General features: G+C 46.5%; 1 protein-coding gene across 1 annotated transcript; it reads right to left on the bottom strand.

The window, feature by feature from the left end:
- Positions 1–1,045: 1,045 nt before the first annotated feature.
- Positions 1,046–12,368, bottom strand: RAMP2 (receptor activity modifying protein 2). Its single transcript, XM_079950155.1, has 4 exons — positions 11,946–12,368; positions 6,220–6,342; positions 4,347–4,443; positions 1,046–2,515 (listed from the first exon to the last, which is right to left on the bottom strand). Exons 1-4 carry the CDS (start codon positions 11,992–11,994, stop codon positions 2,263–2,265), a joined length of 522 nt encoding a protein of 173 aa, XP_079806281.1. The 5' UTR covers positions 11,995–12,368; the 3' UTR covers positions 1,046–2,262.
- Between the last annotated feature and the right edge of the window lie 243 nt (positions 12,369–12,611).

Below are 12,611 nucleotides of genomic sequence, written 5' to 3'. Positions count from 1 at the left end.
TGCCATAGTCAAAACAAAATAAAAAAATTCCTTCCAGTAGCACCTTAAAGACCAACTAAGTTAGTTCTTGGTATGAGCTTTCGTGTGCATGGTATCTGAAGAAGTGTGCATGCACACGAAAGCTCATACCAAGAACTAACTTAGTTGGTCTTTAAGGTGCTATTGGAAGGATTTTTTTAATTTTGTTTTAACTTTGTGTGTGTGTGTGTGTAGATAGACAGATGGACACAAATACAGACAGACAGACAGACAGACAGACAGACAGATGATAAATAGAGTCCACAACATACACATATTTAATGTGTACATTCAGTTGTACACAAAAAATAACAAAAAATAAAATAAAATAAAAAGAGGGTGGGCATCCCACCTGCCGTTGAATCCAATGTGTTGTGACGATATGTGGTTTTGTGGATTGACTTCTGCATGAAATAAGAGTATGTCACAAAACCAATACAGTGGTACCTTGGGTTAAGTACTTAATTCGTTCTGGAGGTCCGTTCTTAACCTGAAACTGTTCTTAACCTGAAGCACCACTTTAGCTAATGGGGCCTCCTGCTGCCGCCGCGCCGCCGGAGCACAATTTCTGTTCTTATCCTGAAGCAAAGTTCCTAACCCGAGGTACTATTTCTGGGTTAGTGGAGTCTGTAACCTGAAGCGTATGTAACCTGAAGCATATGTAACCCGAGGTACCACTGTACAACTGAAATAACTGAGGAGAGATAAAAGAATGTGCGCAGTCGGAAATGGAATTTAGGAGCCACAATGGGGTGATTGGAAGTCATGTTGGAATTAGTTATGTATGAATCTAAATCTTCTTTTTTTGTAATATGGATCGATTTCGTTGACTTGCTTTGTTTTTAAAATCAATAAAGTATAAAAAAGACTGTATGTGATTTTGGCTTTAGGCGCGCAAAGGCAAATTTATGGGAGCGCGACTGGTTTGGTTGCACTGAGCATAGAGCCTTGCGGCTGCCGTAGTAATGCTGCAACGATGTCGATCTAATAAATAAGGGAGGGATAAGAAGGACCCTGAACCCATATCTTGTATGTAAATACACAGCTTTATTGGTTTATGGGGTCAATAGAAACTTCATGCACTTCAAGAACAGCAGAAAGGGGAGAATGCTGTATAGAGCTTTGCTACGTAAAAGGAGGAGGCCTAACTTGGTCTGCTCACATCTATTGTATAATCTTTTAACTGTCATGGTTTATCACAGAATTGTAGAGTTGGGACCCCAAGGGTCATCTAGTCCAACCCCCTGAAATGCAGAATCATAGCTAAAGAATTCCCAGCAGATGACCAGAGAAAACCATCTGGAAACCAATTCTGTCAAGCACCTAGGACATTCTCACTGAAGATTTTCAGCAGTAGGCACTACAATTCCCAGAAGCTAAGACAGTTAGGCCCCATTAAAAATCCCAAAGCTTATCTGTTAGGGTTGGTGGGCAAAGACATACCACATGTGGAAAAAAATAAATCTTTTTATATGCAACAACAGCTGCCAGGGTAGTGATTGCTACTAAATGGAAATCTCAGGACATACCAACAAAGGAAGAGTGGATTTGTAAATTAAGCGAGTATATAGAATGGGCAAAATTAACATCAATTATAAGATATCAATCGAATCAGAAGTTAAGAATGGAGTGGAAGTATTTCGAAGATTATATGTCAAAATAGTGTTCTAAAAATGACGTGTTAATAGGCTTAGAATAAAAAATGTAAGCAATAACAAAACAAAGAAAGAAAGGAGGAAAAATCAGAATTTAACAAAAATAATTTATTACAGAATGCAAGGGAAAAAGGTAGAAAGAAATATAAAGAAGTCGAATTGCTGTGGGGGGGGAGAAGAGGGTGGGTGGGTGGGTGGTGTATAATTATGCAGCTGTTGTAATTTAGATATTATATTTTATGTGAGGGAATCATTGGGGATTTTGGTTATTATGTATATATGTTAAGTTTCAATAAAGATCGGGGGGGGGGGGGAGAGCTGCTTATGCCAGCTGCAGACGTGCAGCGGGCGTTTGCTTCAATGACGAAAGGTTCAGGGGTTTTCCCTTCTGTGCCTCCTCCCGTTAGTAACAACTCATAAAATGCCCCAATACTTTCCCTGTTCAAAGTCTCCAGATTCAGCCTGGCTCATCCCAGGGTGTGGTGTCAGAGTAGAAGGGCCCGATCCCATGGGAAGCAAGGGAGGGGGATTGTGACGGCGACGCAAGCCGCTGGACCACGGGGACCCCGGCTACTCGAAGGCCGGGGACTCAGAATTTCATTTCGCCATCCTTGCTCTTCAGAACAACCAGGGTTACCAAGAAAGGGATGAGGCAGATCGGGGTGATGATCAGAGGCAGCAAAATGTCATCCGGGGGGTCCTGCAGGGCGTTACGCACGCTGCAGTTGAGGAAGTACATCCTGTGGCCATACGTGATGTAGTTGTGAGCCAAGGTGTTGGGGTAACCGTACTTCAGGCGTTCTGCCCATTTTTCCAGGCACTCCCGCAATTCATTGTAAGGCCTGTGGAGTTGATCAACAGAGGGAGGAATTCAGGTGTTGGAGCATTAGATACAGTAGAAACTGGGGGAAGCTGGCTCTTAACCCTCAGGAAAAAACCTTGCACTATAACCTTTCTAAAAAGGGTGGTGCTGTGGGTTAAACCACAGAGCCTAGGACTTGCCGATCAGAAGGTTGGCAGTTTGAATCCCCGCGACGGGGTGAGCTCCTGCCAACCTAGCAGTTCCAAAGCACGTCAAAGTCCAAGTAAATAAATAGGTACCGCTCCGGCGGGAAGGTAAACGGCGTTTCCGTGCGCTGCTCTGGTTTCACCAGAAGCGGCTTAGTCATGTTGGCCACATGACCCGGAAGCTGTACGTCGGCTCCCTCGGCCAGTAAAGCGAGATGAGCACCTCAACCCCAGAGTCGGCCACGACTGGACCTAATGGTCAGGGGTCCCTTCACCTTTACAACCTTTCTAAGTGGCTATTAAAATGTCTGCCTTCACAGATGGAAGGGCTCTGTGTGAAAGGCGGGGAAAGGGAGACCTCACAGGTGAGAGGCTGTGAGGAGAAGAAGGATCCCAGGTGAGAGCTAGGAGGGCTCGCCTGTTTCTGCATGGGATAAAAGTTAAGATGCCACAGTGAGAGAGGACTGGTGTAGTTTTCTTTCTCTTTTCTTCTTCATTTAGTTCCCTTTCTATTATTTCTTATAGATTAGTTTGTTTTTCTCTTATTGTGTCGTGAAAATCTCAATAAAAGTATACCTGAAGGTGCGTCTCCACCCCATCATTCTACCCAGACACTGAGGTCCAGCGCCGAGGGCCTTTCGGAGGTTCCCTCACTGCGAGAAGTCAAGTTCCAGGAAATCAGGCAGGGGGCCTTCTCGGTAGTGGCGCCCGCCCTGTGGAACGCCCTCCCACCAGATGTCAAAGAGAAAAACAACTTCCAGACTTTTAGAAGATACCTGAAGGCAGCCCTGTTTAAGGAAGTTTTTAATGTTTGGTGTTGTTGCTTTTTTTATTACTGTTACTGGTGTTCTGTTGGGAGCCACCCAGCCAGATGGGTGGGGTATAAATAAATAAATAAATAAATAAATAAATAAATAAATAATTGTTGTTGAAAACTTCTTAGTAAAATGTCTGCCCACATTTCTCACCAGCTTCCCAGCTGTAGAAACCTTGCGCATTGCAGAAGGATTTTGAGCCACATTCTGCATTTGGGGTGGTCATGTGTCTGACTTTACAGGGGTCAGTCATCTATTAGAAGGGTTGCCCTCTGTTTGAATGAGTTCTTTTGCTGAAGAGCTGTCATGTGGCCAGCATGACTAAACTGCTTTTGGCGGAACGGGACACCGTGACGGAAACCAGAGCGCACGGAAAAGCCATTTACCTTCCTGCCAAAGCGGTACCTATTTATCTACTTGCACTGGCATGCTTTCGAACTGCTAGGTTGGCAGGAGCTGGGGCAGAGCAATGGGAGCTCACCCGGTTGCAGGGATTTGAACCGCCAACCTTCTGATCAGCAAGCCCAAGAGGCTCAGTGGTTTAGACTACAGTCTAAATAGCATCCCTATCATTATCATTATCATTATCATTATCATTATCATTATCATTATCATTATCATTGCTGTTCAGATAAATAGCATGTAACATTTGATTTTGGCCTTAAGACTGTTATCGATACATCTCAAAATTTCTTTATGAATTGTGGCAGAGTCAACATCTAAATGTCGTGAGACCAGAATTTCATATTCCTTATTTGCCCCCTGAAAGAAAGTGGCACAACCTTTGTTTACCAGACGTGATGTCTCTCAACCACCCCTTAGCCAGTGGAAAAGCTCAGTTCTTCATTACCTTCTAATGACCATCCACTCACACCAGTGCTCCTCTGTGATGTTGGCCATCTGCTTCTCAAAGTCTCTCCAGCAATCTGCCACGAGGATACTGTAAACTAGAGGGGGGGGGGGAAGCAAAGCATAATGAGTAATGCCCTTTGTGTGTGCATGGTGAAGCAGTATGGTCAGGGTAGCGGTGGAGGAAGCAGGGGTTTGGCTGGGTCGTGTGATACTGAAATCCAACAGTGGAAAGGAGGAATTGTGAAGAAATCTGCACATGGGCCAACGAGTGAGAATATAACCAACATTCTGCCTTCTGAGGTACATGTCACAGGCAAGGAGGACGCCCCCATCTCAGATCTGACCTCAAAAAAAACAGACAGTCATTTGTTTATCTATCAAATCAAATAAAGGTAAAGGTAAAGGGACCCCTGACCATTAGGTCCAGTCGTGACCGACTCTGGGGTTGCAGTGCTCATCTCGCTTTATTGGCCGAGGGAGCCAGTGTACAGCTTCCGGGTCATGTGGCCAGCATGACTAAGCCGCTTCTGGCGAACCAGAGCAGCACACGGAAACGCCGTTTACCTTCCCGTCGGAGTGGTACCTATTTATCTACTTGCACTTTGATGTGCTTTCGAACTGCTAGGTTGGCAGGAGCAGGGACCGAGCAACAGGAGCTCACCCCGTCGCAGGGATTCGAACCGCCGACCTTCTGATTGGCAAGTCCTACGCTCTGTGGTTTAACCCACAGCGCCACCCGCGTCCTCATCAAATCAAATAGCACAGCAATTATTCAGGACAGCACTGAGTCAACGTTTTCACTTGTCTCTTCTCAAAGTGGCTCGCAATGGCAGGTGTATGGAAACAGTTATGGCTGCAGGGTTTCCCAAAGCGAATTGCAGGTTCTGGGGTGCCAACTTGAATAAAATATTTGGGGGGGCAGATAAGCCACACCCCGCATAATAATTCACAAGATGCACCACACACACCATTTGAATGGTAATGCCCACTGACTTGGGGTCCCCCAGCCCCCTCAAATATTTTATGGGGGGGCAAAGGGACCTATGCACAGGTTCGTTCAATGGGAACCACTGGGGAAAAAGGTGAGGTTCCAATTTTTTTACTGCAGCCTGGGACAGTTGTTTCAGGTTGGAGTAGTTCTGGGGAATGTAGGGGCCCTGAGAAACAGTGGGATCAGGGCCGGCCCAAGACATTTTGGCGCCTGAGGTGAACGCAAAATGCCATCTCCCTCCCTGCCATGGAATCAGACGTGAGTGAACATATGCATCAGGAGCAAAGGGGGAATAAAGATCTACATTGGGGTGTGCTGATCCTGTGAATCCTGCCGCCTGAGGCAGTTGCCTCATCTTGTCTCATGTGTGGGCCGGCCCTGTCTTGGTGCACCAAACAATGTTTTCTGCTTTGAGATGTAAACGGCCAGGTTTGTACTCCGGGGATACTTTTGGATTGGTGCTGAAAGCAGAGGTGACCTCAGTAGCTCATTTTCAAACTTAGGCCAGAAGTGGGGGACCTGTGGCCTTCCAGATGTTGATGGATGCCAGTTCCTACAAGCCCCAGTTTCCCACAAGCCCCTTCAACTGGAGGGGTGGAGATCATAGATGTCAACGTTTTCCTTTTTTTAAGGGAAATTCCCTTATTCCAAATAGGATTCCTCGCAAGAAAAGGGAAAAGTTGACAGCTATGGTGGAGATGGTCACCCACCATAACCTCAGGAAAGGCCTCTCTCAGACAAGAGGGCTAAAGGAGGAGCCATGTTCTGACCCAAAGCGTCCTCATAACAAAGGGCATGTCATGGTGTGTCTAGAGGGAAGAAAAGGCGGTCTGTACATATTCAGAGGCATCAGAATTTCTGGGCTTTGCTATCATCTCACCATCGTCCAAGCTCAGCTTCATTTCGGGGACCAGAAATGTAGCGTTTGGTCTTCCTTCGAGAGAGACGCTGGCATTGCCAGGAGCTTCTGTGCTGCCATTATGAGCATCGAGCCTGATGGCCACTGCAGGTGAGAAAGAGAGGGCAGAAGGAATGCAAGAAGAGTGGGAACAAGTGGATATTTTGGAACAGTCCCTCTGGAACATAGCTGTCAACCATCCCTTATTTGGCGGGAAAGTCCCTTATCCCAGCGCCATGTCCCACTGCTCTCCCTTATTGATGATGTCCCTTAAATTTCCCGGGTTTCTAAGGAAGCAGCTCCTCTCCCTCCCTGCCGGCCAGGGAGGAGGGAGGCTCCCAACTGTGTTGCTGGGCTGCGTTGCTCACCCAATAAGAAGTCTAAGAACGACTGGGGGGTGGAGCTTGCATGCCTTGTGCCGATCAAATCGACCGCATTGCCTGGGGACTCACCTTTGCTCAGCGCTTCCCAGCGGAGAGGTGACAGTGGTTTTCCTTACTGCATCCCCTTTGCCGGGTTGCTGCGCTGTGGGAACCACCACTTGAGGCTTCGTTTGGCTGCTGGCTGGGCTTTCTGCCTTTGGCTTGGAGGGGCTCAGAAGTTGAACATACCTGTGCTCTGAAAATCCCTTATTTTGGCTGCTGATCCCTTATTTTCGAGGCTACTGGTCCCTTATTTTCAAATCTGTAAGTTGACAGCTATGCTCTGGAACCGTTGAGGGAACGGAATTGGGTTCAGGACAAACATGTCTGGTATTCCAGCAAGCAGGCTAGCCATTCGGAGCACAGCACTGGCAAGGTGGGAAAGAGTTAAGCACTCCTTCCTGCCTCCTAAATGTCCCTTTCCTGAAGCTCTCCCCCCCCCACCCCAATGAACATGTACATAGCCAATGCTTTGTAGCCTGCTAGAACAGGAAGGTTTCCTCCTTCACTTACTTCCTCTGGAGTTTAAGAAACTGCTACAGCCAGGGACAGGGCATCGTATACAAAAATCAGTGTGAACTGTGGCGACTCTGCAAATGAGTTGTGTTTACACTGAGCCATGTCTACCGCTCTGAGATTTTTGAAATATCAATATATAGTTGTGAGTTTGTTTGTTTTTTGCAGGGGGTGGGTGTTAGGCTATATTTCTGAGTCCTTCCTGGATCCGGCAAGAAAGACTCTTTATTTTTATATTATTATTTTTTTGACAAAGTAATAATCATAAATAAATAAGAATAAAAATGCGCACCCCACCACCGAGGCCATTCCATTGTAACTATCCAAACTTCCAAAATTTTGACACCTCTTGCGATGGTTTGACCCCTTTCCATTTTAACAGTACAGATTCTACAAACATCTCCTCGAAATCATTTCTCCTGCATATTCCCCGTCTTACCTTAATGGCACGTGTTAATTTGTCATTGATAGCTATCTCCCACACCTCTTTATACCATTCTTCCATTTTATATTCTGCTTGCCCCTTCCACTTCCTAGCTATCATAATTCGTGCAGCTGTCAATAAATTTGTGAGAAAGTCCTTCTTTCTCGAACCTTCCACCCCGTTGTAAATTGTTAATAATACAACCTCTGGACAAGAGAGGCTCTTCTTACAGTCGTTGGTTCAAACCCCACGTTGGGCAAAATATTCCTGCATTGCAGGCAGTTGGACATAGATCAGGGATGTCCATCATGTCGATTGCAATCTACTGGTAGAGCCCAGCAAGGTTTTGGTAGATCGCGGTCGATCTCTGGCTCCCTTTCCTTCGTGTTGCTAAAACTGACTCCTGCCCTGCCCCCTGGCTTTGCCCTCCATTGTTGTTTGATCTCTGGAAGGGAAGATAAAGCTGTGCTGCTGTTTTCATCCACAGCAATCTTTTTGTGAGTGATTTTACCCCTGTGTCCCTTGCCTTTAACACCCCCTAAAAAAGTGCAACAACCTTGAGCTGCCCCCTCCCAAAAGGGGCTTTTCTCCTCCCTAAAAACAAGCTCAACAACTTTGAGCTGAACCCCCGAAAAACAGGGGTAGATCACTGCTGAAAGTAGATCGCAGCCTCCTGGGAGGAGGATGTGGGATAATATGAGATTGGTGATAGATGCCATAGAATATTTAGACATGAACCCAGGGGAAGCGGCAGCCTTCGTCTTAATTGATGCCAAAAAGGCTTTTGATAATGTCTCATGGAGATTTCTGGGAGTTGGCCACCCCTGACATAGATGATCCTCGTGGCCCATTCCAACTCTATAATTCTATAATTACTTTTGATTCCATTGTTGAAGTTGCCAGGCCAGCTTCTTGGTAATGTCCCTAAGCCATTGGTATAAGAAAGGAAACTGCTCTGTGCCAGAGAGCAAATGGGTGGGCCCCCTCTTTCACCCGGCTGGTAGTGAGAAGAATAAAGGCCAGATCAGGGATGGAAGCAGGCTTCTGGCAGAAGCCAGAGAGTGAGAGCCAGGCCTGATTTCTGCTTGAATCCAAGGCTGTGGCTAAGGGGGAAGCAAGACCCTCTGGGGTGTTAATGCTGTGAGCCTCTCCATCATAGGCTCAGGTTGTATAGATGTGCAAATAAACCATATATCAGAAAGACACTGCCCCTTCAGCGCTGTAATTCTAGGAATGTTCAGTGCCCACCTGAAGCTGAACTGGCTTGCAGCAGACAGGCGAAACCCCTGTCAGGAATGCCCACATGAAGGCACTTGAAGGAAGCCTGCATGGTGTAGTGGTTAGAGCTGTTGACTAAGGATTGGGAAGATCCAGGTCTCCACTCAATCATAATACGCACTGGGTGATACTGGGCCGCTCACAATGTTTCAGTCTAATCTACCTCACGGGGTTGTTATGAGTTGGGCTGGGCGATAATCTGGTTTTCAGCATCGCAATATATCACCAGCTAAACTGCGTGATACAGTGGTACCTATGGTTAAGTACTTAATTCGTTCCAGAGGTCCATTCTTAACCTGAAACCGTTCTTAACCTGAGGTACCACTTTAGCTAATGGGGCCTCCTGCCACCGCCACACCACGGCCACACAATTTTTGTTCTCATCCTGAGGTAAAGTTCTTAACCTGAGGTACTACTTCCGGGTTTGCAGAGTCTCTAACCCAAAGTGTTCGTAACCTGAGGGGTTTGTAACCTGAGGTACCACTGTATACAGTCATACCTCATGTTACGTTTGCTTCAGGTTGCGTACTTTCAGGTTGTGTCCCATGGCGACCTGGAAGTACCGGAAAGGGTTACTTCTGGGTTTCACCACTCGCGCATGCGCAGACGTGCAAAATGACACCACGCGCATGCGCAGAAGTGGTGAATTGCGACCTGTGCATGCGCAGACGTGGGCTGCATTCATTTCAGGTTATGAATGAGCCTCCAGAACGGATCCCGTTCACAACCAGAGGTATCACTGTACTGTTATATTACAATGTCTAAAATAAGGGTGGAGCTATGTAGAGGCATTGGCTGGTTTCGCGGTTTCCCCTGCATTGTGACATTTGCATGGTGCGTGCACACACACATACACACACACAAAATCATGATTCACAATATATTGCCAGGCCAAAAATTATGAAGCCAATATCATGATATGGACTTGAAACCGATTTTGGGCGATATATCAATATATCCCCCAGTCCTAGTTATCAATATATTGGGACGCGGGTGGCGCTGTGGGTAAAACCTCAGTGCCTAGGACTTGCCGATCGTCAGGTCGGCGGTTTGAATCCCCGTGGCGGGGTGCGCTCCGTTGCGCCCCGTTGCTCGGTCCCAACCTAGCAGTTCGAAAGCACCCCCGGGTGCAAGTAGATAAATAGGGACTAAGTAGATAAATAGGATTAAGACTTTCTGGGAGATGATCTATAATGAAATGAAAAAGGTATTTAAATATACCTTTCTGAAGAAACCAGAGGCCTTTCTCCTGGGCATGGTCGGCCAATTGGTGCCAAAGAAGGACAGAACATTTTTCATGTATGCAACAACAGCAGCAAGGATACTTATTGCGAAGTACTGGAAGACACAAGATCTACCCACCCGGGAAGAATGGCAGATGAAGTTGATGGACTATATGGAACTGGCGGAAATGACTGGCAGAATCCGAGACCAGGGAGAAGAGTCGGTGGAAGAAGACTGGAAAAAGTTTAAAGATTATCTACGGAAATATTGTAAAATTAATGAATATTAGAAAAAAGGTGGAATGAAGCTATATGGCTTTGGCAGAAATGTTAGAAAGAACTAGGTATAGGTAGATTGTTAATGCATTAAAAGGGAAAAAACTAGGTTACAATATGTTAAAATTAACTTTAAGATAGAAAATAGATGAAGATGGAAAGGACTTGCTGAAATAGTTAATTGAAGTGGAATACAAAAAGGGAGGCGTTGAGGAAGTCAATGAAATAAGTGTATGAAAGTTAAGATTTGAAAATATTGGAAGTGTTTTTAGTTGTTTTTGTTTTGTTTTGTTGGTTTGATGTTTTATGTAGTGTTTTTGTTTTTGTTTCTGTCTTTGTATGCTCAATTTTTCTTTTTGTAATTATATATATATATATATATATATATATATATATATATATATATATAAAAATAGGGACTGCTCACTAGCGGAAAGGTAAATGGCGTTTCCGTGTGCTGTGCTGGCTCGCCAGATACAGCTTTGTCACGCTGTCCACGTGACCTGGAAGTGTCTTTGGACAGCGCTGGCCCCCGGCCTCTTAAGCGAGATGGGCGCACAACCCAAGAGTCGGACACGACTGGCCCGTACGGGCAGGGGTACCTTTACCTTTACTTTACCTTATCAATATATCTCCCAGTCCTAGTTATGAGCCTGAGATGCAGGGAGAGAGGACAACCATGCACATTGCCTTCAGCTTCTTGGAGGAAAGGCAAGATATAAGTGTAAGAAATAATAAATCCGTAGAGGTGAGATAGCCCTGCAAAAACAGTGCGCCACAGGAGTGCTGTTTCCCTAGAGAAGTCGCTGTAAGCCTCAACTTGGAAAACGGAGGAATTCGCCCAAATATTTAATAACACAGAAAGAAATTGCCTCTTGCCTCAGAGAAGACCAGAGGGGCAAATTCTCCCAAAGCTCCTGTACCTGAAAGTGGCTGGGCTGAGTATTTGGGGAGTCAGAAATGCCAGCAAAGCTGGAGTGAGAGGGGAAGAAAATGACAGTGGGGGTTATGTAGACCCAGTGCTTTTTTTTTTCTTCTTAAAAAAAATGTTTAGGGGTACTCTCATTTTCCTACTCATATTGAAATGTTTCCCCTCAATGAGGCCAAACTTAGATTTACAAAATGTTTAGGGGTATGTGTCCCTCTCTGCCCCCCCCCCCGAAAAAAGTGCTGCCTAGATCTCTGGGACATAATATTACTTTTGACTAGCCCTACTGAGACTGCAATGAACCTGGCCAGAAAAAGCACTGGAAGACAGCGTGAAAGCAGGACAAATCATGTCTGAGAAACAAGGGTGAGTCTGTGTCTACGCAGAGAGTCCAGAAGCTACCTCAGAGCCGGGACAAGAGCTAAGAAATCGAATTCAGACAAAAAGCAGGATCTGAGACAAAGACTCTGAGAACTCTAGCTGACTTGCGGAGACTCTCAGAAGGGATACCCATCTCCCTGCGGCGGACAACCTGTTGAGGGTGGAGATTATCTCTGTTCTCCACAGCTCTGAGAACGCAAGCCCCTCTCGGCTGCTGAGCAGAAGCTTTCTGCTTCCCACCCGACGGCCACCCTACTCACCTGTAAAGACCACCAGGAGCAGCAGCAAGGGCAGACACCGGCCATCCATCTTGGTACACCCTGCCACTCTCAGCACAGCTGCCTGTTTCCTCCTGACCAGCTTGAGATTTGAATCGGAATAACAGGAAGCGCCTCCTTTCCTCTGACAGGGCTGGTGGTTGAGAGTGCAGCCGACATGTGAAAAATGAGATCCAGGAGCAAGCCTGGCTCCCAGGGGCTTTGCTTCAGTGAAGCTCCCACACCCATTCGGAGGCACCGGGACCCCTGTAACCTCGGGGCAGCCACCTCGGGCCACCCTGCCTGGCAGCAGAGGAACGTTCTCCTCCGCAGCCCTTCCAACTTTTACAAGGCCCAGCCGGCCTTTGGATTGGCAATTTCTGAGTCGTTTCTGTCTGCTGGGTTGTGAAATCAAAGAGGCAGCTTGAAATGGGTAGCCAGGGCAGAGGGAAGAGAGGGAAACGCCTCTGAAAGCAAGACACTGGCTCTCTCTCTGTGTGTCTCCCGCGTGCAAAATCAGACAGGGGACAAGCAGCCCCGGGGGCAACTCTGCACATCTGTGCAACTCATCTGACTCACGCTTGGACGAGGGTTTGAAAGACGACAGGAACAAACGCAATGCACAAAGTTGCTTCAAAGTATAGCGACAGGGAAGATTATGGAAAAGGG

The sequence above is a fragment of the Podarcis cretensis genome (assembly GCF_951804945.1).
Source record: "Podarcis cretensis genome assembly, chromosome: 13".
In the NCBI taxonomy this organism is placed as follows: Eukaryota; Metazoa; Chordata; class Lepidosauria; order Squamata; family Lacertidae; genus Podarcis; species Podarcis cretensis.
The sequence above is the reverse complement of the archived record's forward strand: the minus strand, read 5'-3'. Positions and strand labels throughout refer to the sequence as shown.

Excerpts from the sequence above, each read along its gene's own strand:
- RAMP2 (XM_079950155.1), bottom strand. The coding sequence starts at position 11,994 with ATGGATGGCCGGTGTCTGCCCTTGCTGCTGCTCCTGGTGGTCTTTACA. Across the intron at positions 6,343-11,945 it reads GCTCCTGGTGGTCTTTACAG|TGGCCATCAGGCTCGATGCT; the intron begins GTGAGTAGGGTG and ends TCTCACCTGCAG. Across the intron at positions 2,516-4,346 it reads GAGTGGATGGTCATTAGAAG|GCCTTACAATGAATTGCGGG; the intron begins GTAATGAAGAAC and ends TCAACTCCACAG.